Raw genomic sequence first — 25,042 nt, 5'->3', positions numbered from 1 at the left:
CATGTCTTCCATACTTCACATCGGCAAGTTCACCACTGTGCGTCATGAGCCATTTTTATCACATCGCACCTTCTGACTTTGAAGGTTAATAATTTCATGAAATTTCAATATATTTCAATTTTTTTTATTCAGATAATAGTATATAAATAGCTTTTAGTTTGACCCAATAGCACAGAATACATAATGTAGCTAAACGCTACAGAACGGACACTCTCCGCCTCCCGCCAAAATTAAACACTTACCTAGTTACCTACCTCACCCCGCACGATCAGTCTAAAAATGGTCCATATTTTTCTACAGGGACGATACTTCACGAAGATTGACAACATTAATCAAATTGACTTAAAGTAATTTTATTATTTTGGATTTGTGATTATCGTTTTTCGTAGAAAATGGTTAGATATTGTGCTGTTTACGGATGTATTTCATCAGAAAAACGCGATTTTTTTTTACGCTAGTCAAAAATGTGCCAACCATAAAGCGTTAACACACACATTTGCAGTCTCTACAGTGTGACTGTCAAAACGATAATTTTGTATGGAGTGTCCGGGGTGTGCCAATAGTTTAAAAGATACCTATGAGGGAAAATGTAAACCCCTGATTTTGTGAAAAATTATTTGCCATCCCGCACTGCATTGATACGGCATGTTTACAGTAATAGCGATGGGAAACACGATAAAATAAAACATCGATATCGATATAAATCAATTTTGTATATTTCAGTCTGTTACATGCCGCGGTGAACGTGTTAAAGGAAACTTTTATGAAGCAATTACGCATCAATCTATAAATATTATCAAATACAAAGACTACTGCGTAATGGAAAACATTTCATTTTTGGGTTCGATAATAAACAATTTTCGTCAGTCGTTGTCTAACTGAGGCGTCTGCACGTGTGATGCCCATGCTGCGTTCGCCTACGCCCGGGACTGGTGCTGACTTCAGTCAAAGGGTGAAATTCAAAATGTATTTCGAGGATTGCCCGACAGCTTTTGACAAACCTAAGATAAATCAGTCCTTCCGCGAAGAGGTTGTGTTTCGGGATTTGACTATAACAAATAAATTAAACTGCCTACAGTCTACATAATATCTTAGTTTTATAATTTACTAGGTTTCCGCACGCGGCTTCACCCGCGCAGTCTAAGACAAAACCGCATAGTTCCCGTTCCCGTGGGATTTCCGGGATTGCGTCATTTTCCCGGGATAAAAAGTAGCCTATGTCCTTTCTCGGGTATCAAAATATTTCCATACCAAATTTCATGAAAATTGGTTCAGTAGTTTAGGCGTGATTGAGTAACAGACAGACAGACAGACAGAGTTACTTTCGCATTTATAATATTAGTATGGATTGTATTAATATTTTTTCATGGCATACTAACATTAAGGTTTTAAATGTGGTTTCCATTCAACAAATTATACCAACTAAAACCTTCTTCGAGAATCACTCTATCTATTTAATAAACCCGCATCAAAATCAGTCGCTCCGTCCGTCCGTTATTATCTATAACTATCATCACTACATAGTATAAAACAAAGTCGCTTTCTCGGTCCCTATGTCCCTTTGTATGCTTTTTCGGCATTGTGCGCCACTGAGTCGCATTATGCTCTGTAATTGGAAAACAGCCTTATCTTTCTTTGTTTCTTGAAAAGTGTCTAACTTTGAAATTTGAATCTAATCAAATATTTTACGCCTTTTGTCTTATTATATTTAATACGCAGTACATATATCGCGGGTCTCAAACCATAGGGGCGTATATGCAAAAATGCGATTTTTCGTTTTTAATGCCATTGGATTCTACTTTAAGCAATACATAACCTCAATTTTTCTTATAATTTAATACTGATTACTTTTTGTATAAAATGCAAAATATTATTTTCCGTAAGCTAGACAGTCTACAATTATTGTTAGGCCATAGGTATAGCCGTATAATAGACGTAAGAGCAATATTATTGCTTATTGAGGCAGTTTTGACATGCCTTATAGACGTATGCACATACGACTGTTTGTTTTATTTTAACCTGAAATCATTGTGTCGAGCTATATAGACGTATGCACATACGTCTACATATTTTAGTATTGCTGTCTCAAGATTTCGTCACTAGGAGGACGGCACAGAGCAAGTTGGTGGACGTATCGTCATGTCAACAACACGGAAACACGATCATTCTGCAGTGAGATGCCAAAGCGAGTATATGTAATTCTAATGCGTGGAATAACTTTAGTGAATTTACTATGTATATATATCTATATAAAAATCTCGTGTCACAATGTTTGTCTTCAATGGACTCCTAAACCACATAACCGATTATAATAAAATTCGCACACCATGTGCAGTTCGATCCAACTTGAATGATAGGATAGTTTAAATTTCAAATCGTTTTAGAGAAAGCAGGCGAAGCCGCGGGCGGTAAGCTAGTTATTTTATAAAGAACATTTCATGGAGAATAATAAGGTTCCTATCTGCAAGATTTCATACAAAGAATTAATTCTGGAAAATAATATAGTATATAATTCACTTGCCTCCACCCTTACGTAACCTTCGTTGCATTAATAACTTCAAAATTAAAGTTGCTGATTTTATTTTTAAATCCTACCGTAAAACGTAGCATCTCTCTTTTGTGGGTATTTATTTATATGTATGTTTATTAATTTTTATTATATTCGTTACCATATAATTTTCTTTTACTTATATGTATGATATTTTTAATGTGTAATATATTTTGTTTATTTTTTAATTTTGAATATTATTTCCATTCTTCTATTTGGGTCTGTAGCTTTTCTTCAAACAAGGGGGCCACTGAAAATCAGTGCTGTGCCGTTGATGGCACAGCTAAATACTGAGTTGGTCCCTTTTTGCTAAAGGTCTGCCACACTTTTGTCTCTTTCTCTGTTTTTGTATTTCTTTTCTTTTATTATATCTGTTGTTGGCCTTTGGTAAATAAATTCTTTCTATTCTATTCTATTCTATTCTATAGATTTTCACAAGCCGAGGATAAACCAATGTTGGTGTCATAAGTTTGAGCAGTTACCCGAAGAAGAACAGAAAGAAAAATAGGAGGAGTATGAAAAACATGTTAATAGGAAAGAATATGCCAAAGAAGAAAAGAAGAAGATAAATTAAAGGCAATGGTTGACTCTACTCTTCTTGTCTGTATCTTTGATTTCGAAGCAGTATTATACTGTCCCTAATGGACATTTTGGGTAAACCTATCTTTTATAAAAGGAAATTGGGCTTTATGAATTTCACAATACATAATGCAGTGAGCAAACTGGGCTACTGTTACTTTTGGCCAGAGTACGAGAGAAATAGAGGGGCGAATGAAGTCTCAACATGTTTGTATACTTATATCACCAAGCTTACCAATGTGAAACACCTGATTCTTTATTCTGATTGCTGCCCAGGACAAAATCGAAATTCAGTGGTGGCTTCAATGCTAAGATATGTAATGATGTCTCCAGCAAATCATGTAAAAATTAGGTTACCAATTTGGCTGGTATATTTTTTTTATTAATGTACACCGATTACTCCGAGGTTTCTGGGCCGATCTATGTGATTCTCTTTTTGTTTGATGTGTAATGGTGTCGAATTGGTCTCATAAAAAATTTATTCGGATAGGCCTAGCAGTTTTTATTTTATGAGCATTTTTGTCTGATCTCGATGACTTAATTGAAATCTAGCAAGTAACTTTGATACACTTCCCGGTAACCGATTAAGCTGAAATTTTGTATACGTATGTAAATTGGATAACGATGAAACATTATCATGACAAGCTGATTTGATGATGGAATCGGAAGGTGGCCATAGGAACTCAGTAATATATTGACTCAACTTTATCGAGTTTGGGCTCGTTTGATTCGTGTTGATAAATACACTATAAAGTATTAAAAATAACTACGTTAAAAACAACCGACTTCAATAACGGAAAAGTAAAAAATAAAAAAAAAGATCTGATATTATTAATTACTACATATTATTTAGATGTGCTATTTATTAAATAGCTTTGAAGTCGGTGCCAAGCACTAAGCACTTAGTATCAAACCTATTTAGTAAATAGCACATCTAAATAATATGTAATAATTAATAACACAGAAAATATTGTGTAATTACGTCCATTTGTTTTTTTTTGTCTAAATTGTAGAATAAAACTGGTTTATACCTCTACTTTGAATTCAAACGCCTCTCAATATAAATGCCAAGCCAAACAGGCGTAAGATTTTTAAAAACCGCGTAAATAACGTTAATTTCGATGGGTTCATAAATATAAGTATAAATATTAATAATTTAAGGAGAAGGGTTTTACGTCCATAAATTCCATACATTTATGGGGGAAATTTGACGGAGTTTTGCCGTCTATTCGTCATGGCAAATAGACGTATCAGCTAAAAACTAGTGTTACGGAGGGAATATCTTAAAACCAAGCATTTCATATTAACTGCAGTGTAAATATATAGCTACATGCAAAAACACAACAAGGTGGCTCAATCACAAAAAAAGTTATTAAGTTTTTTGTCTCTCCTGAAAAGTAGGGGTTTTGTGGATACGCCCCTATGGTTTGAGACCCGCGATATACAAGATAATGAGACAACAATAAGAGATAGCAATCTATAATAATAAATAAAATATTAATTTGATAAGGAAAAAGTAACAACAAAAAGGAAATTGGAAAGATATCATATTTTTATACCAATCAATACTTCTATACTAATATTATAAAGCTAAAGAGTTTGTTTGTTTGAACGCGCTAATCTCAGGAACTACTGGTCCGATTTGAAAAATTATTTCGGTGTTAGATAGCCCATTTATCGAGGAAGGCTATAGGCTATAATATATCTTCACGCTAAGACCAACAGGAGCAGAGCCACGCGGGTGAAACCGCGGGGTGCAGCTAGTATATTCTTATTAAGATGATGAGTTTGTTTGTTCGCGCTTATCTCAGGAACTACTGAACCGATTTCAAAAATTCTTTCACCGTTGGATATGTACAAGATCCATAAGTTTTAAAAGTTGTATATATGTACCATGGACGTAGACGGAGCGGACCGCTAGTATATATTTATTAACTACCTACTTGACAACCACTTTCAATATATACAATCAGCTATAAAATAAAATTTCTGAATAAATATTTATCGATTGAAATATTTGTTATTAAATACCAATAAATACTATAATATAAAGCATTTAATATCCTTATACCTAGTTATCTCTTTCTCTTGTCGGTCCCTCATGTCTGAGGATCGTGCAGAGCATCAGGGTTGCATCTGGAGCGGATGATTTGCCTCCACCGGTCGATTCATAGTTATAAATATATCAGAATAAAACGCGACAAACACGGATAATAACCAAGTTTGTTATTTATATTATGTAAATAAGAAATAGGTTCTTCCGTTTTCCCGCCTTTTGTATACTATGGACTATGGAAGTATGGAGTATGGAGTTTACAGTGATTAAGGTTCTTTATGTTATGTTAATTGTATAATTACCTTCAGAACTAGACGGTTTCCTCTTCCTGCCGCCTCTATTCTTTAAATTCCTTTTTTTAAATGTAGAAGGCACTTCGACTTCTACCAAGAATATAAGCTTCTTGACTTTTACGTCTGACATTTTAGTATGTAATGGTAAGGATTTATTATTATCCACTGAATAATATATTGGGAACTAGCGGTCCGCCCCGGCTTCGCCCGTGGTACATGTTTACATTTTCTCTACATAAGATCCATCCTCGTACTTCAAGGAATATAATAAAAAAGAATTATCGAAATCGGTTCAGCCGTTCTCGAGTTATGCGCTTACCAACACATTTTGCGATTCATTTTTATATATAAGATTAAGTTAAATATAAATAAAATTACTATATTTTACTGTTAATTAGGCATTCGTTTAAGTTTAACTTTTCACTTCACTTTTGTTTTGACTTTCAATTTTGAGGTTAGTTTAAACTTCAAAAGCTTAGAGTATAGGTACTAGATTTCCGCCCGCGGCTTCGCCCGCGTTTGCAAAGGAAAACCCGCATAGTTCCCGTTCCCGTGGGATTTCCGGGATAAAAACTATCCAATGTGTTAATCCAAGTTACCCTCTATATGTGTGCTAAATTTCATTGTAAACGGTTCAGTAGTTTTTACGTGAAAGATAGTAACAAACATCCATACATCCATACTTACAAACTTTCGCCATTATAATATATATTAAGATATATTATATTACAATAGTAATATTATATAGGTACTCTAAGAATAGTAAATGCAATCGATGGAAGTGATTTCAAAATTAAAAAAAAAATTATAAAAATTTTATTTCAGCGCCATCTATCATTTTAGATTGAGAAGCATTTCCATATTAAAAAAGTTAAGGTACGTTTTAGTTCATAGAGGAAGTTATAGATGGCGTGTTTACAAATTCTGAATTTAACATATTATATCATGGACGAATATAATCTAGATATTTATTGGGTCCATGATTATATTAATAATATTAAGTCTGTATTTTAATAATAATAAACTGTAAAGCTTTTTCGCTATTAAAGCAACATTATGATAAACATAAAAAATGAACAGTTCATTTAATATCACTGATTTTTGCCATCCATATTATTGTAATGTTTAAGTACATTTTTTGTGAAAATGCCCGGGACAAACATTTTATTTTATGAAATTCAAAACAGCGCCATCTATTAGAATCTGGCAGTAATTACAGTGTTATTAGTTCTTCCTATTCATCGCTAGATGGCATAGATTTAAAATGTATTAAATATAATATTGGTGTAGATGGCGCTAGTAGTTTGTAAATTAATGTAATATTAATTAATAATACTAATTAATATAAGTTTTCAGCGACGGCATTATGATTTTAGGATACCTATCAAAAAATTTAACTATACATTTTTACTTATTACTTTAGAGTGTATTATATAATTATATAATAATATTATTTAATACTGGAGCAAATTTTATTCAGCGCCATCTATGTTAAAATAAGATAGCTATTTGTATTTGAAATCAAGTTTGTTAAAATAATAGGTCTATTAGTAGTAGAGTTGTTTACAAAATATTATAGGAATTTAATAAAAATTTTAAAAATATTATGTTGAATTTTATTAGGTATTTTTCTTAGGTATTTTTATTTCTATAATAAACAATTGAAACAGCAGTCTGTGTGATTTTTTATTATTTACAAACAAAAAAGAAAAAAAAAAAAAACGAAATTAGCGCCATTTATGATTTTCTAATCGAAATTCGAATCCAGTCGTATTTTTTTAAAATCAATTCAAAATGATTGGTAATGAACGTTAATTCAGGTTCCTTTTTATTTAGACAAAAAGTCTGAAATGAAACGTTTTAGTTTGGAAAGGCTAGTTACACATCTATATGTGTGCTAATCAATTCAATCAGAGTTTTTCTTTCATTTAATTAAGTGTGATGTGTCTGAAGTACCTAAGAATATTTTACATTACCTACTACTTAGTAAGTATGTATTTATATTTTACACTACTAACAACTTAGAAAGAATTTTTTTCTAATAAACTTACTTATAATTTTGTTATATTCAGCTTTCTTTCGATATTATCAGAATTTCAGTCCATATCTATATTGTAGACCGTAAAAGATTTAAAAGTGCAAGGAAATAACATGTTCAAAATAACAGCCCATGATCGAATTGCTATAAAATTTTATAAAAAAATAATTGTATGATTTTAGTTCTAATTCTTTATTTTTCTAATATCCTTTAACCCAAGCGAAGCCGGGTCAAGTAACTAGTCATACCTATAGAATGAATAAGCAGATGCGTAAGGCAATCTATTAATCGAATGACAATATTAACGATAAAAATTAATTGTTCATATCGATATATCGAAGATTTTACGCATAGATAGTTAAACAACTAGATTTGATCGATAGCGGCACTATAAAGACTTACAAACACGTGTCACTTTTGAAACATCACCTGGTGGCGTATGACCTCAGTAAAATATTTCAGGACAATTTTCACACAAGGCACGATCTGATCCCATACTAAGCTTTCGCTTGTGTTATGGAAACCAGATGGCTGATAAACATACATATAATATAATTTTAAATAAATAATTATATACATAATTAACACCCAGACACAGAGCAAACATCTATGTTAATCACACAAATATTTTCCCCGGGTGGGAATCGAACCCACGACCTCTGGCTTGGAAGGCAGGGCCACTACCAAACAAGCCAACCGGTCAGTCAATATTATTTATTATTTTTTCAAAGAAAAACCCGCATAGTTCAAAATATTATTTATTCTTATTACATATTATTTCCATTTATTATTATTTCCAGACAGTTTACGCCGTGAATTGAACTGACTGGCAAATTCATATTATGATCGCAATAACCAGCAATGGTTAATTATCATAAGTCACTAGCTTTACGCCCGCGGCATCGCCCGCGTTTTCAAAGAAAAACCCGCATAGTTCCCGTTCCCGTGGGATTTCCGGATAAAACCTAGCCTATGCGTTAATCTAAGTTACCATCTATATGTGTGCTAAATTTAATAGTAATCAGTTCAGTAGTATTTGCGTGAAAGAGTAACAAACATACACATACACATCCATCCTCACAAACTTTCGCATTTATAATATTAGTAGAAAGTAGGACTAGTAGGCTGTTCTTGATTTCAGTAAGTATTTCTTAAACTGAAACAGGGGCCGTATTATGGACCACTTATTGCCAGACAGTTTGCGCCGTGAATTGAACTGACTGGCAAATTCATATTATGATCGCAAGCAATGCTTATTTATGACTAGCTGCGCCCCCACACCACCACTCCTGTTGGTCTTAGCATGATTTTATATAGCCTATAGCATTCCTCGATAAATGAGCTATCTAACGCCGAAAGAATTTTTCGAATCGGACCATTAGCGCGCGCCATCCTGAGATTAGCGCGTTCAAACAAACAAACTCTTCAGCTTTATAATATTAGTATAGATAGATTCAAATATAAATGAATTTGCCAGTCAGTTCAATTCACGGCGTAAACTGGCTGGCAATAAGTGGTCATAATACGGCCCCTGATGATGTTGCAAAGGCTGTTCTAGATTTCAGTATAAATAATATGATTAAAGTATTTCTTAAACCATTGTTTCAACCTAATACTGGTGATAAAATTCATCATCCTTAAGATGTATAATGGGTCTATTAAAATCGCGTTATCTCATGATTTTTTATGGCAACTAAATTATAGGTCTTCACCAAAATTTAACTCTGTCGAAATTTTTGTTCTTTTATGGTCTTATTTCAGGTCTTCTTTGACTGAATTATACAGAAAGTAGGTATTTAAAAATACTTACACAGAATTATCACCTTTCATTAAAGAATGGAAGTCGTGTAGGCATGGAGACCATTTTTGTAGAGAATTATAAGTTAAGTTATTCTAAGGGTAAGTTGTTGAGTTATTTTAAAACTATAATAGTTAGATAAAAAAATTGTCTTATTTCACAGTATTTTTATAGTAATTATTTTCTTAATCTAAAATTTCTACCTAATAGCGTCCTTTGGCGCTTCCAACTAAGATGATTTTTAAACTCAAAAAGATGAATGAAAACCTTAAATTTTGAAAAAGCTTAACATATTAGCAATTTTATTTTTGACAAGCTTCCGCCCGCAGCTTCGCTCGCGTAGTGTTTTGATAAAAGGTAGCTTATGTTCTTTCTCAGGTTCAAAGATTGTCTGTGCCAAATTTAATCAAAATCGGTTGAGAGGTTTAAGCGGGAAAGCGTAACAGACAGACAGACAGAGTTAGTTTCCGCTTTCGCATTTATACTATTAGTACTTAGTAGGGAGTAGGGAAGTAGGGATCTATTAATAGGTCATGTTTCAATTACATCACAGTTTTCTGAGAAACTAAATAATCTATAACATGAGTGTCTTACATTAGTTTTCGTGTAACGATTTAACTAGATGTAAATATTAGAATTATGCATTATGCACTATTTTGTTATCAATTATTTTAATATATAAAGAGGTGGGAATCTTTTGTGAGCAGAATAACGAAGGTATTCAAGTGATATGTACAGTAATACGGAACCCTAAAAATGATTTATCCACTGTATTTTTTATTAATTGGTAAGTTAAGCAATAATTATTTTTTATTGACCTAGCGGTCCACCCCGGCTTCGCCCGTGGTACATGTTCACGTTTTCTCTTCATAAGAACTATCCTAGGACTTCAAGGAATATTATAAAAAAAGAATTAACGAAATCGGTTTAGCCATTTTCGAGTTTTGTGCTTAGCAACACATTTGGCGATTCATTTTTATTTTATAGAGATAGCTTAACGTTATTAGCTGTCCGTTAGGGAGAGTCTTATCACGATTGGGCTAGCCTATGCAGAGATCTGTATAATTCTTGTTTTGAAGCTACCGAATTTATGTCATCATCATTTGAGATTTATATCACGCCGTCTTCTTGAAATACTACATCTATTAAAAAACTGCATCAAAATCCGATGTGTAAGTATGTGCCTAGTTTAAAATATCTAAACATACGTACAGACATTAGACATTCTGCTATATCCTATCCTACTATAATATTATAAATGCGAAAGTTTGCAATGATGGATGTATATCTATGTATGTATGTTTGTCACTCTTTCACGAAAATACTACTGAACGGATTAAAATGAAATTTAGCACATATTTTGTCTTTTTGTAACTTGGATTAACACAATCATAGGATAGGTTTTATCCCGGAAATCACACGGGAACGGAATTTATGCGGGTTTTTCGAAAAACGGGTTTTTTGAAAACGCGAGCGGAAAGCTAGTAGTTTATATACTATGTAGTAAAGTGATTATAAATTTTAGCGTTAATCACATGTTCATGTGATGCCTACAACTTCAAATGTCCGTCCGACGGCCGTCACTACCTCCTACCTCATGAGACCAGTTGCGCTAAGTTCTATTATTGTGAATATGGGGTCAGAAGGAACGACGCGAGATGCTGCGCCCCTGGTACCTTGTTCTCTTTTGAGAAGCAAGTAAGTAACATATTTTGTTAATTTTAACTAGATTTTTTTGTGGAAGTTACTTTTTTTATTCTATGAAGTGATAAACACGGAAATAAGTACCAACAATAAACAAAAAAGATCGTTCTTAAATAACTGCTATTAATGATAATAATAAAGTAAAAACAACAAATGGTACCTAAGTTATAATGATTTGTTTAAATCACAGATAATATTACTATGCTAGCAGTATAAATCAATATTTGAGTTTGATTTCGAGTTTCTGTTTTAGTTTGTAGTCTATAATATGTATAATTGTATTTTTATATCATCGGCTATCCATCAATGAAAGTGCCGTCAAAATCGGTCCAGCTTTTGCAGGTATTAGCCGGAACAAACAGATAGACAGGCAAAAATTAAAAAAAAATTTTAATCCACATACAATCATACCATGTCATCTATACACCCATATTAAATGCATTTGGTTAAAGCGCTTATTTCAATATTACAGACACTAGAGTTTTATTTATAGGTATATTAGCTTACCGCCCGCGGCTTCGCCCGCTTTGTCTTAAACCTAATAAATGATATGCTAAAACCTTCCTCTTGAATCACTCTATCTATTATAAAAAACCGCATCAAAATCTGTTGCGTAATTTTAAAGATTTAACCATACAAAGGGACATAGAGACAGAGAAAGCGACTTTGTTTTATACTATGTAGTGATGTATGTATAGACATTACAAACAGGCATAAATTATTTATGTATGTATAATATTAAAGGTCTGCGACCACCCACATTTGGTCCGATGCGTCTGCGGTAACAAAGGTAACATAGCAGACTGTAACGGCACCCTTGCGAATGGTTGCCCGTCAGACTTTACAGTGCGCAGACAGTTTCCGCACGAGTCTGATTGCAGCAAGTATTACAATTGCGTGAAGGGGGAGAAGCTTTTGGAAACTTGTCCTAAGGGTCAGCATTTTAATGCGAAAGCGGAGGTAAGTTTTTTTAGTTAAGACATTTCCAAGCATTTTTTTCCACCTAATATTATGTTAAAATAGACAAGTGAATAAAATCCTTATTTTTGTCATTAAAAAAGGCATGTGTATTTCTTGCACGCTTTTCGTTAGAATTCAAGTTAAATTTTTTTATAATTTATGTTATTTGAATATGATGTACACCTGTAATTAATAAATACTTAGATGGCTTCTTAGTTTCATAGTAGGTACCTATTTGTCCTGTTTGATTTAACGCGAGTATCATACATATATAGAAATTAAAGTTTTTAATGGTTTTTTAACGCGATTTATTCATATTGATGATGATTGATAATGATGATTTCTAACCGACTTCAAAAAAAAGAGGAGGTATATGTTTTTTATGTATGTACACCGATTACGCCGAGGTTTCTGAACCGATTTACGTGATTCTTTTTTGTTTGATGTGGAATGGTTTCGAATTGGTCCCATTAAAATTTTATTCGGGTAGGCCCAGTAGTTTTTATTTTATGAACATTTTTGTCTGATCTCGATGACTTACTTAATTGAAAATCTAGCAAGTAACTTTGATTCACTTCTCGGTTACCGATTAAGCTGAAATTTTGTATCACCGAGATCAAACCTATTTAGTAAATAGCACAACTAAATAATAATATCAAACCTTTTTTATTTTTTACTTTCCGTTTTTGAAGTCGGTTTTTTTAACGTAGTTATTTTTATTCTGATGACATAATTTATATTATCATCCCGACGCTTCGCACACTCTGTTTTAAATCCGTTAAAATCTTTAATTTATTAATGCATGTGTTGATGTTCTAAATTTTTGTTTTGCTTCCACCGTATTTACTTCTGAGGAAGAACGTTGGCTCTTAAGACAGAGCGAGCCAGTGTAAATCTTTGTAAGGTATAATGTTTTGTAAAAATAAATATTTTATTTATTACCCGCATTGATCCACTCCTGTTGGTCTTAGCGTGATGATATTAGCCTTCCTCGATGAATGAGCTATCTAACACCGAAATCATTTTTCAATTTGGACTAGAAGTTCCTGAGATTAGCGCGTTCAAACAAACTCTTCAGCTTTATAATATTAGTATAGATTTATCAATAAATTTTGAACATTCCCAAGGTATGTGACAGTCCAGCAAACGCAGGCTGCGATCCAACTTGCAGTTGTAACAGCACTTTACCCAACGGATGTCCGTCTGACTTTAATATAGAGAAACTATTTCCTCATGAATCTGATTGCACTAAATACTATCAATGTGTCCATGGAAACAAAGTGTTGAGGTCTTGCGCGCCTGGCACGCATTTTAGTGACGCACATAAGGTAAGATTGGGTATTTGAGTAATTCTTAAAACTAGTGAATTCATTTAGTACGTTAATTTATTTTCATTTAATAAACAATTATTAAACAATAAAAAATAAAATTGAACTTTATTTGTCTCATTTGTTGATTTTATACAGGGTGACTGGTGACGTCAGACGCATTTTGACACGAGCTTCTTCTCATGAAACTGAACACCTTTTGTTCTACAACTTTGCTGAATCAGTAGAAAAAAAAAATTGACTTTGTATGGAAATCGGTCGACTGATTAGCGAAGTTTCCTTACAAAAACCAATTTTTTTTTCGAATTCCGCAAAGTTGTAGAACAAAAGTTGTTCAGTTTCATGAGTAGAAGCTCCTGTCTAAATTCGTCTAACGTCTTACCTTTCACCTGGTATAATAAAAGAAGTATGAGTTGAAATACAATTTATTTGGTTATCAAAAAGTGATGAAGGACAATCGAAAAGATTAAATTGAAAATAGTCATGAGCACTTTTTGATAGTTAATAGGCAAAAAATAAAGAATTTTATTGTATGTTCTTGTGTTTGATTTTACTGAAACTTTAAGATTTTAAACGCGATTTATTCATTACTAGGTTTCCGCCCGCGGTTTCGCCCGCGCAGTCAAAGAAAAACCCGCATAGTTTCCGTTCCCTTGGGATTTCCGGGATTGCGTCATTTTCCTGGAATAAAAAGTAGCCTAGTCCTTTCTCGGGTATCAAAATATCTCCATACCAAATTTCATGAAAATTGGTTCAGTAGTTTATTCGTGATTGAGTAACAGACAGACAGACAGAATTAATTTCGAATTTATAATATTAATAGTATGGATATTATCTCGTAACTTCGTACACTTTGCAGCTAGCGTGGTCACGAGAAGACTGCGTCAGATATAATGAATAAATCGCGTTTAAAATCCGTCAAATCTCTTCTAAAATAATTATTTACAGAGATGTGAAGACCCGGCAACAGCTGGTTGTGATACTGGAGCTGGTCAAGGAGGCTGTGGGTGTGGGCAATCCGGATGTGGTGGTTCCTGTGGATGTGGTGAAACTGGTGGTAAGTAACGCGCTTATAAAAAAGGCGTGTGCCGAACACACGTGTCAGATGTGAAACTTCTATGGCAATATTCAAAGTTACCAAAGTCGTCGCCTTTAATGTCGTGACGGTATTGCCATGAAATTTTACTATCAACGCACCTAAAAAGGTTTCACTTCGCCTTTCAGGTCGCGTCATGGCAATACCATCACGTCATAAAGTACGACGATTTCGGTATCTTTGAATCTTGCCAAAGAAGTTTCATTTATGATACTAGGTACACAAGCTTTTTTACGTTTATTGGCCTTTTATTTTTGCCTTTTACGACATAAGTGTATCCTTTCTTTAGGTGGTGAAAGCGGTGGTGGTTCTTGTGGATGTGGTGAAACCGGTGGTAAGTAATCCTAATGAGCACTATTGCTTAGTGTTATTAAACTTTGGGTGGTTTAAAAGATATTAATTAACATATTTTATGACAAAATTTCATTTTTTTTTTCAATTTGTTCTTTACCGCTTGTCGATAGTATAGATAACTACTTTTGAAGCTGATATTTTTATATTTTTCGCTTAAAAATTAAATTAAAATTTCTTGTAATTTTTTTCTTACGCTTTATTGTAAGCTTACATAAAACGTGTAAGGCTTTTTGCTATTATCACAAAACAATTTAAACACAGTCTTAGGCCGCCTGTCCACCTGCAAGAAAACTTCCGCAAGAAATGTTCGACAGTCTGTCTGACAGTAGCTTGCAAGTCTAATTCTCTTCTAAGTCTTTCTTGCAGATGGAAAAGCGGCCTTACTTTAATCCAAGGATCTGTCACTTTAATAGTTGTCTATGTGAAATACGATAAAAGCAGTTAAACCTGTGAGTTAAACCCTGTCTAAAGTTGTTTGTGGTAAGACAGTTTATTTTTATGTTTGCCTTTTATTACATAAATGTCTTTCTTTAGGTGGTGAAAGCGGTGGTTCTTGCGGATGTGGTGGAGAAACTGGTGGTAAGTAACGCGTTATTAACAAAAACATAAAAAAAACTGAACTGTTCGAATTGATAACTCAAACTCAAAACTCAACATCAAACATTTATTTATTCAATCAGACGCACTTCTAAAAGCACATATGAATTGTCATAACATATTTTTAACATTTTCCACCGTTTGCAATTTAGTTGCTATCAAACTCAAACATTTATTTTTATGAATTTCGATTAAATCTAACGCAAAGAAAGAAAGAAGGCAAGAAACCTTGTATATTGAATTTTGCCAAAGAAGTTTCACTTCTAACACGTGTGCTCGGCACACACGCTCTTTTTTACATTTATTGTCCTTTTATTTTTGCCTTTTACAAAATTTTAGGTATCAATTATAGGTGATAGAATATTATAAAACTAAAACTTTTTACATTAATTGTCCCTTTATTTTTGCCTTTTACAAAATAAATGTATCCTTTCTTTAAAAAAAAAAATAATAATTAATATTATTATTTGATTATTTTATCCTTTCTTTAGGTGGTGAAAGCGGTGGTTCCTGTGGATGTGGTGAAACTGGGGGTGGTGATACTGGATGTGGTGAAACTGGGGAAACCGGTGATGGTTGCGGTTGTGAAGATGGTGGTGGTGAAGACGGTGGTGGTCAAAGTGGTGATCTACCAAACGGATGTCCAGCTGATTTCTGTATATCGAGACTGTTGAAACATGAAACGGACTGCTGTCAGTTTTACTTTTGTATTAATGGGGAAAAGTTATTGGCCAAGTGCCCTAATGGACTGCATTTTAATGCTGAATTACAGGTAATTTTTATTTTTCTTAGTTATTGCCGTCTTCGTCTAATATTTTCTATTTTTTTATCCTTCCTACTAATATTATAAATGCGAAAGTTTGTGAGGATGTATGTGTATGTGTATGTTTGTTACTCTTTCACGCAAATACTACTGAACCGATTACAATTAAATTTAGCACACATATAGAGTGAACTTGGATTAACACATAGGATAGGCTTTATCCCGGAAATCACACGGGAATGGGAACTATGAGGGTTTTTCTTTGAAAACGCGGGCGAAGTCGCTAGCTAGTCTATAATATATTCTAATTTCTGATATAACTTTAAAAAATTTTATACGACTACGGCTTTTCTTTAAACGAATCTCTATTTTCTTGTTTCGTACTTTTTAGAGCGTCATAGTTGAGTTGTAGCTTCTAAACTTTATTTTCATTTAACTTATTTTGGAGTAATGTGAATTAATTTTAAATTTGCTCTTTCATTTCATACCCCATACATTTTTTTTAATCACTTTAAAGTCCCATAGAAGACACTTTAGTCAAAATTTATTTTAATTTCTTATCAATTATTCCCAGAAATGCGACGACCCAGCGACCGCGGGTTGCGCGCCAGTTTGTGATGAAAAGTGCAAAGGTTGCCACGTACCGTTCTGGCGCGACCAGACCGATTGCACCAAGTTCTGGCGCTGCGTGAGCGGAGCCCGCGTGGTACAGACCTGTCCGGAGGGTCTGGCGTTCAATGTAGAGAAGCAGACGTGTGACTTCAAGTGCAATGTGGTCTGCAGTTGTACGAGACACATGAATATAACGAATAATAGTATACTGAATCGGATTCTGAATTTGACGCAAATTGAAGATGATATCGATTGAAAATAATTGGAAATACTTAGCTTGAAATATAAAAGATATTATGGTTATATTATCGATATATACATGGCAAAAAAAAATACAAAAAAAATGTAAATATGCTCCGTATTAACGGGTCACTAAGGCTGTATACGCAGCATTATATAATGTTCTATAATATTATTAACTATAAGGTGAAGGGAGATGTATCTTTCTATTAATAAATATTATACGCACACGATATTCTGGTTTCATTTATCACCCTATTCAAAAATGACAAAATTAACTAAACGTGTACCTTTAGAGAAATTATTTCACAATAAAAAAATACCAGAAATATTTTAATAAATCTAGAGTTTGTATACTCTTAGGAAATGTGTTCACTGGGACCGACCTACGTGGAAATTTAATTTTAAAGTCAATATTTTTGAATTTGATATTTTTGGTTTAATGGCATCCAAATGAATAGAAAAAGATTAGGTATATAAAGGTAATTAAAACAAAGAGTTTGAGTCCCGCCTCGTGATCGAATTTTTTCTATCCATATCTACTAATATTATAAATACGAAAGTAACTCTGTCTGTCTGTCTGTTACTCAATCACGCCTAAACTACGTTTGCATGAAATTTGGTAAGGAGATATTTTGATACCCGAGAAAGGAAATAGGGTACCTATTATTGCGAAAAATTTACCACGGGCGCAGCCGGGGCGGACCACTAGTTCTTTATAAATTTATTAATTTATGTCAATATTTTTTTAAAATTTTTATAGACTACAAATGTGACTTTCTCTGAATTTTCTTGCATATACTTCGTAGAAACATTTGTTTTTCTACCCATATCAGCTTATCTTACATATTGTACTAATCTTATGATTAAAAAAGTATTAAAGGTTTTTGTCTAAATAAAATTATCGCTTCCGGAAATTACAATAATTCCTTTTAATGAGTTATTTTGATTTTAAAGTATATTCCATAATTATTTTTCATTTATATATATGCATAATTTCAATTGATGAGATGATTGATTGAACTTAAGTTTAATTTATTAAAGGATTTAAAAAAAAGTCTTTGGATTTTATGTCTTTTCTGAACTGAACAGCTTTGGACAACTTTATATTATGACTAGCTTCCTCCCGCGAATCCGTCCGCGCGGATGTCGGTCTTCGCGTGGATGGTTTATTTCTCCATTTTGAGTAACTCTGACAATGACATCTTATAAATATCTATTGGACCCAAATACGGCTAGGCCTATAATAATACGCAACGTGTGTTCGCGGTTCTACAGAACAACGTCTATGGATAAAACTGAAAAATTAAGATATATTTTTTTCTACGTATTTTTCCAGGATAAAAAGTATCCTATTTTATGCCCAGGATAATAAGGTATAATTATACCAAGTTTCATCGAAATCGAACAGTTAGTTTTCACGTGATGCCTGAACATACAGACAGACAGACAGACAAAAATTTTTTAAATCACATATTTGGGTTTGGTATCGATCCAGTAACACCCCCTGCTATTTATTTTTTAATATTTTCAATGTACAGAATTGACCCTTCTACAGATTTATTATATGTATAGACTAGATTTCCGACCGCGGCTTCGCCCGCATTTTCAAAGGAAAACTCGCATAGTTCCCGTTGTGGGATAGATAGGTTTAAAAATAATTTATCTTTCGAATTTCCTTTTTTTTACTTTTTCCTTATCTGATTAATATTTTCTTTATTGTTATAGATTGCTATCTCTTATTTTTGTCTCATTATCTTGTATATATGTACTGCGTATTTAAGATAATAAGACAAAGAGTGTAATATATAAAAATCTATTTCCGCCCGCGGTTTCGCCCGCGTTTTCAAAGGAAAACCCGCATAGTTCCTGTTCCCGTGGGATATCCGGGATAAAACCTTCCCTATGTGTTAATCCAAGTTACCCTCTATATGTGTGCTAAATTTCATTGTAATCGGTTCAGTAGTGTAGTTCATAGTATTTGCGTGAAAGAGTAACAAACACTCACACATCCTCACAAACTTTCACATTTATAAGATTTACTTTTTGGAAATAAAATAGAAGCTATATTCATCGATACTGCATACTTATTGCCATGATAAAAAATGGGGAAGTCAGAGATGTCCTGATATAATTTAAAATTATATCTTTAATCGAATAAAGCCGGAAAAATATGTTCAAATGCACTTAGATTCAATCTATTATACGATAAATATCCACAGTATCAATCTACATCGTTGTTGGAATGTAATCATATTAATTACTATCTTTCCACCCGCAGCTTCGCCCGCGCATTCAAAGAAAAACCCGCATAGTTCCCATTCCCGTGGAATTTCCGGGATAAAACCTATCCTATTTCACGGGGTAAAAAGTAGCCTATGTCTTTACTCGGGTATCAAAATATCTTTATACCAAATTTCATGCAAATTGGTTCATTAGTTAAGGCGTGATTGAGTAACAGACAGAGTTACTTTCGCATTTATAATATTAGTAAAATAGTTTGGAAAATCCAAAAGTGCACGCCTCATAATCTCATCCTTTACAATAAAATTGATTATTTATAAAGAGTACGTGACTATAAATATAAAAATGAAATAAAATAAAACATTTGGAAAAGTAAAGAAAGCGGTACCGTAATAATTGAGCTATTTTTCTTGTGGCCCCACCTAGATGTGAAACTGCGCAGGTTTAAGGGACTGACTACCAACTTATTTTTTTAAACCTTGGCTTATAGTATAAAGAATCGAGTTTATAATGGTGAATTTTGAGTACACTATAAAAAAAAAAAAAAAAGTCGATATTTTTTTTGTTTATTTAATTGGACTATTGTTCAAAAGAAAAATAAAAATAGAAACAGATTTATTGGTCAAAAAGGAAAAGCTTTAACTAATGCGGAGAGTAAATTCAAGGCCGCCGAAGTAAAAATTCCTTTATTTATAAATAATGTTGATAAGGCTACCTCGCTTTTAGACATATCAAACTATATTAAGGATAAAACGCAAGTGGATGTAAACATTGAAGCAATAAAAATGAAACAGGAAAAGGAATATAATGCTTATAAAGTATTTGTGCCTAGGCACAAACTGGAGCTATTTTTGGATAATACTCTATGGCCCGAAGGTATTTCTTTTCGTCGTTTTGTACACTTCAGACGCAGACTGCATGATACAGATAAGTTATTTAATAAGAACCAAAATGGCCAACAATAGTGCACCAAGACTACAATGTAAATTTATTACTTTTAACTGTAAGTCGGCTATACGTTCTGTGGATTATATTAGGCAATTATGCCAACAGGCCGACATACTAGCTCTGCAGGAAACGTGGCTATTTCCGCATGACTTGCAGTTCCTGGGGAGTATAAACCGCGACTACGGGTTTACGGGAACGTCGGCTGTAGATACCTCGGCTGGTATCATAAGAGGAAGGCCTCACGGCGGAGTGGGGTTATTGTGGCGTAAAAGTGCGTTTAAGGCAGTGTCTGTAATTCAGTGCAATAGTGTGCGGCTAGCCGCAATAAGTGTTCAGGTGTATGACAGGTCATTTCTAGTTTTTTCAGTGTATATGCCCGTTGATAACAGTGAGAACTTACCTGACTTTACAGAGTGCTTAAGTGAAATAAGTGCTATTATTGACAGTACAAATATCGCCTCTGTTTTTATTTTAGGAGACTTTAATGCACACCCACACACACTGTTTGGTAGGGAATTATTGAAATTTTGTCAAGATCAAAAATGGTTGTGCGCTGATATTTTAAAATTAGGTATTATGTCTGACACGTTCACATTTGTTAGTGACGCACACGGAACTACACGTTGGCTCGATCATTGCGTTGTGACCGAGGCCGCTTGGCGTTCTGTTTCTGATGTTAATGTTCATTACAATTCCACATGGTCTGATCATCTACCTCTTGAGATTAATTGTAACATTAATGTACTGCAACCTGTATCTAGTGTTAATTTATCCAGCCTAAGCAAGGTGTTGTGGGGTGATCGTAATTGTAGCCAAATAAATCATTACCACAGCCTATGTCAATCGAACTTTAAGAATGTTAATTTGCCAATTGAATTGAGTGACTGTCATGATAAAATGTGTAAAGATATACAACACACGATAATTATAGATAAAATGTATTCTAATATTATAAGTATTATGTCAGAAGCCGCGGTGGCCAGTCATATCTGTACGTCTGGTCATCGTCATCATAGGAAGCGAGTGGTTGGCTGGAACAAACATGTGCATCCTCTGCATCAAAAAGCCCGTTCTTTCTTTAAGGAATGGTTGATCTGTGGCCGGCCTAATACCGGGCCTATCTACAATAACATGGTTGAATCACGTAAAGAGTTTAAGAAAAAACTGAAATGGTGCCAAAATAACGAGCAAATGATGAAAATGGATGTTCTGGCCTCACTACACGCTAAAAGGGATTTCAAAAATTTCTGGAAACAAACTAACAAGTTGAACCATAGAGCAGGAATTCCTCTCAGTGTCGGTGACGCTACTGACGCCATGAGCATAGCTAACTTGTTTAGGGATCATTTTAGAGTTGAACCGTTAAGCCAGCGGCGGCAGGTGTCCAGCACTGAGAACCATCCGTCTGTTTGTAATCCGGTCCAAATCACGGCGATAGAAGTGGCGTCGGTAATTAAAAACATGGTAAGAGGTAAATCCCCTGGATATGACGGTCTCAGTGTTGAGCATCTGGTCAATGCTGGCTCTCATTTACCGCGAATTTTAGCTATGTTTTTCACACTATGCATTAGACACTCATATTTGCCGAAAGATTGTATTAAAACTGTGGTCGTGCCGATACTTAAAAATAAAACAGGCGACTCTTCGGATAAGTCGAACTATAGACCCATCTCGTTGGCCACGATATTGGCGAAAGTGTTGGACGGTTTGCTGGACAGATATTTATGCAAGCACCTAAAGTTGGACGAGGCACAGTTTGGCTTTAGAGCCGGTTCGTCTACCGAAACTGCTGTTTTTTGTCTAAAGCAAACGGTCCAATACTACACAAAGAGGAAAACCCCCGTATATGCCTGTTTTCTGGACCTATCAAAGGCCTTCGAGATGGTGTCGTATGATCTCCTTTGGCAGAAGTTAAGGAATAAAACGGAGCTTCCAGAGGAGTTAATTGGTCTTTTTGAGTATTGGTATGGCCACCAGATTAATGCGGTGAGGTGGAATAACGTGTTCTCTGAACCGTATGGGTTGGAGTGCGGAGTGAGACAGGGGGGGTTGACGTCTCCTCGGCTCTTTAACCTTTATGTGGATGAGCTGATTGGGGGGCTCAATAGAACTGGTGTCGGCTGCTCGATTGACGGTAAATTTGTCAACAATTTAAGTTACGCGGACGACATGGTTTTGTTGGCTCCCTCAATCAGTGCGTTACGGAAACTTTTAGAAAAGTGTGAAGAATTTGCCGTGGCCCACGGGCTCAGATATAATGTTAAGAAGAGTAACCTTTTAGTGTTTCAATCTCGTGGTTTTAGAGTTGACACAGTACCGCCGGTGTTTCTCGACCATACACCATTACAGAGGGTCTCTCAATACAAGTATCTGGGCCACTGGGTCACGGATGAACTCGTGGATGACGCCGACATTGAGAGGGAGAGGAGGGCGTTGGCCGTCAGGGGTAACATGCTGGCCCGTAGGTTTGCACGCTGCTCTCGCGAAGTAAAGGTGAGTCTTTTTAAAGCATTTTGCCAATCCTTTTACACGTGCAGCCTATGGGTTAGTTACACCCAGAGGGCGATCAATACCCTCCGGGTTCAGTATAATAATATGTTTAGGATGTTGCTGGGGTTGCCGAGATACTGCAGTGCGTCAGGAATGTTTGCGGAGGCGCGCACTGACGGATTCCACGCAATCATGCGAAAAAGAGCAGCATCCATGATGCGCCGTGTCCGGCAATCGTCCAGCAGCATCCTAGCTGTCTTCGTGGACAGATGGGAGAGCAATGTCTTGAGACATTGGGTCAAAATCCATGTCTCAAGCAGGTTGTAAAAGGAAATAAGATTGTTTTTAATATTAAATAGAATTATAATACTAACATAGTTTTTAAGGCAATTTTACTAACAAATATATGGATATTAAATTAATCTGAAATAAATGAAATAAATAAAAATAAATAAAAAATAAATAAATAACAATTAAACCACATCGAATCAGACCCTGAAAAATGAAAGGGTTCTATTCCTGAGCATACTCAAGCGTAAGAGAAAAAAAAAGACTCGATTAGTAAAGTATTTCGGTCGCTATCGTGTTAACAAGAAAAAGGATCTGCACATACAGACACACGGACGTCCAAGACAAAACTTTTTTTAACTGTTTTTTAACTAGTTTAAATAACAAAAATGACATCAAAAATATCATGAACGTTAAAAATAGTGTTTTTTCTTAATATGTGTGTGTGTATGTATTATCTTACAAGTGCAATGTATGATACATAAAGACATTTTAAGTTTGAAAAATCAGATGTTTTGCGCGAAGTGACAGTAGTACCCACCTCAACGCTTCGCTTATGAGGCGTGCAAAATAGGATTAGGATAGGATAGGATAGACTTCCGCGATAAATGAGCTATCACTGAAAGAATTTTCAAATCTGTGATAACATGTTTTGAAAATCTAGCCGTTGTCACTCGTAAATAGTTTATTAATCAACTAGCTGTGCCGCGCGGTTTCACCCGCGTGGCTCCGCTCCTGTTGGTCTTATCCTGATGATAAATAGCCTATATTACTCGTGGATAATGTAGCTTTCGAATGGTGAAAGAATTTTTAAAATCGGTCCAGTAGTTTATGAGCCTATTAATTACAATCAAACAAACAAAGTTTTCCTGTTTATAATATTAGTGTGGATTTTCATAATGGTATCTGTAGGTACTTCTGGAGATTACCTATTATGTGACGCCTCAGCTAGACAACGACTGACGAAATAGTTTAGTATCGAACTCAACAGTGAAATGTTTTCCATACATTACGCAGTTATTCTTTGTATTTGATAATATTTATAGATTGATGCGTAATTGCTTCATAATCGTTGTCCTTTAATATTATCGTAATACACTTATATCTTTTCCCTGTTTTCCGTATTTTTACTATATTTTCTTTCTTTTTCAAGTTATCCTACAATATAATTATTTGAAGAATGTAATTCATTGTTAAAAATACCAAAAATCTAATCAAAATTTGCACATTTCCGAGTAAAGGGGTTGACATTTTATTTACTGCTTCGTATTATAGAGATTAATGATAAAATTTGAATCGAATTAATTCGACTTATCTTGTATTATCTATAGTTAAGAATATATAATAGCGTTTTGTTTGTTTTCTGCAGTTGAAAATAATTTTTAGTAATTAATAGTGTGTTTTTTGACAAAAAAACTTCGCGTCAAAATCGACGCTATGTATAGTGAGTATCCATTTTATTTTTTATTTTATTAAAATAACATTAGTGCAAGTGTATTAGTGTGCGGATAAATAGTGTGCTTACTTTAAAAATACGTTTTATTTATTAAAAAATATATTGCATCACTTTTTTAACGGCTTATAAGTGTGATTAAAGTGATAATATTAAGTATTAACGTAGAGTAATATAACAATATTTTACAAAAACAAAATAAAATACTTATATCTATTGTTTTTCGTTAACTTCAAAAACAAAAATAAATATTTGAGCTTAAATTATTTTGTACACTGTATGCCATACAAATTACAATTACTTAAACAAATTTATTTAAAGTGTGATAAAAGCATATAATATAATAGTTGTTTTTAAAATAAAATCAAGTTATCTATAAGTATTATAAAAATTAATCCCAAAATGTGTTGGTAAGCGCATAACTCGAGAACGGCTGAACCGATTTCGTTAATTCTTTTTTTATAATATTCCTGGAAGTACGAGGATGGTTCTTATGTAGAGAAAACGTAAACATGTACCACGGGCGAAGCCGGGGCGGACCGCTAGTTAATCATAGAAATAAGCTCAATGCTTTCAAACCAATTTGAAACACAACTAAAGCTCTGCATCATTCATTAATTCATTCATTTGACAATAACCAGAAAAATAAAACA

The 25,042-nt window shown here is 34.0% G+C and overlaps 1 protein-coding gene across 1 annotated transcript; it reads left to right on the top strand.

Moving 5' to 3' along the window:
* The first annotated feature begins 10,033 nt into the window (after positions 1–10,033).
* LOC123703963 (multiple epidermal growth factor-like domains protein 6) lies at positions 10,034–17,187 on the top strand. The gene is made up of 9 exons (XM_045652179.1): positions 10,034–10,099; positions 10,838–11,010; positions 11,761–11,976; positions 13,104–13,304; positions 14,253–14,361; positions 14,690–14,734; positions 15,289–15,333; positions 15,843–16,123; positions 16,689–17,187. Exons 1-9 carry the CDS (start codon positions 10,069–10,071, stop codon positions 16,980–16,982), a joined length of 1,395 nt encoding a protein of 464 aa, XP_045508135.1. The 5' UTR covers positions 10,034–10,068; the 3' UTR covers positions 16,983–17,187.
* Positions 17,188–25,042: the final 7,855 nt, after the last annotated feature.

This window comes from Colias croceus, chromosome 28, assembly GCF_905220415.1.
Source record: "Colias croceus chromosome 28, ilColCroc2.1".
Taxonomy (NCBI): domain Eukaryota; kingdom Metazoa; phylum Arthropoda; class Insecta; order Lepidoptera; family Pieridae; genus Colias; species Colias croceus.
The sequence above is the reverse complement of the archived record's forward strand: the minus strand, read 5'-3'. Positions and strand labels throughout refer to the sequence as shown.

What these genes read in the sequence shown, in the direction of transcription:
- LOC123703963 (XM_045652179.1), top strand. Translation starts at nt 10,069, where the DNA reads ATGATTTATCCACTGTATTTTTTATTAATTG. An exon ending in TGGATGTGGTGAAACTGGTG is followed by an intron (nt 14,362 to 14,689) that starts GTAAGTAACGCG and finishes TCCTTTCTTTAG; the next exon opens with GTGGTGAAAGCGGTGGTGGT. An exon ending in ATGTGGTGGAGAAACTGGTG is followed by an intron (nt 15,334 to 15,842) that starts GTAAGTAACGCG and finishes TCCTTTCTTTAG; the next exon opens with GTGGTGAAAGCGGTGGTTCC.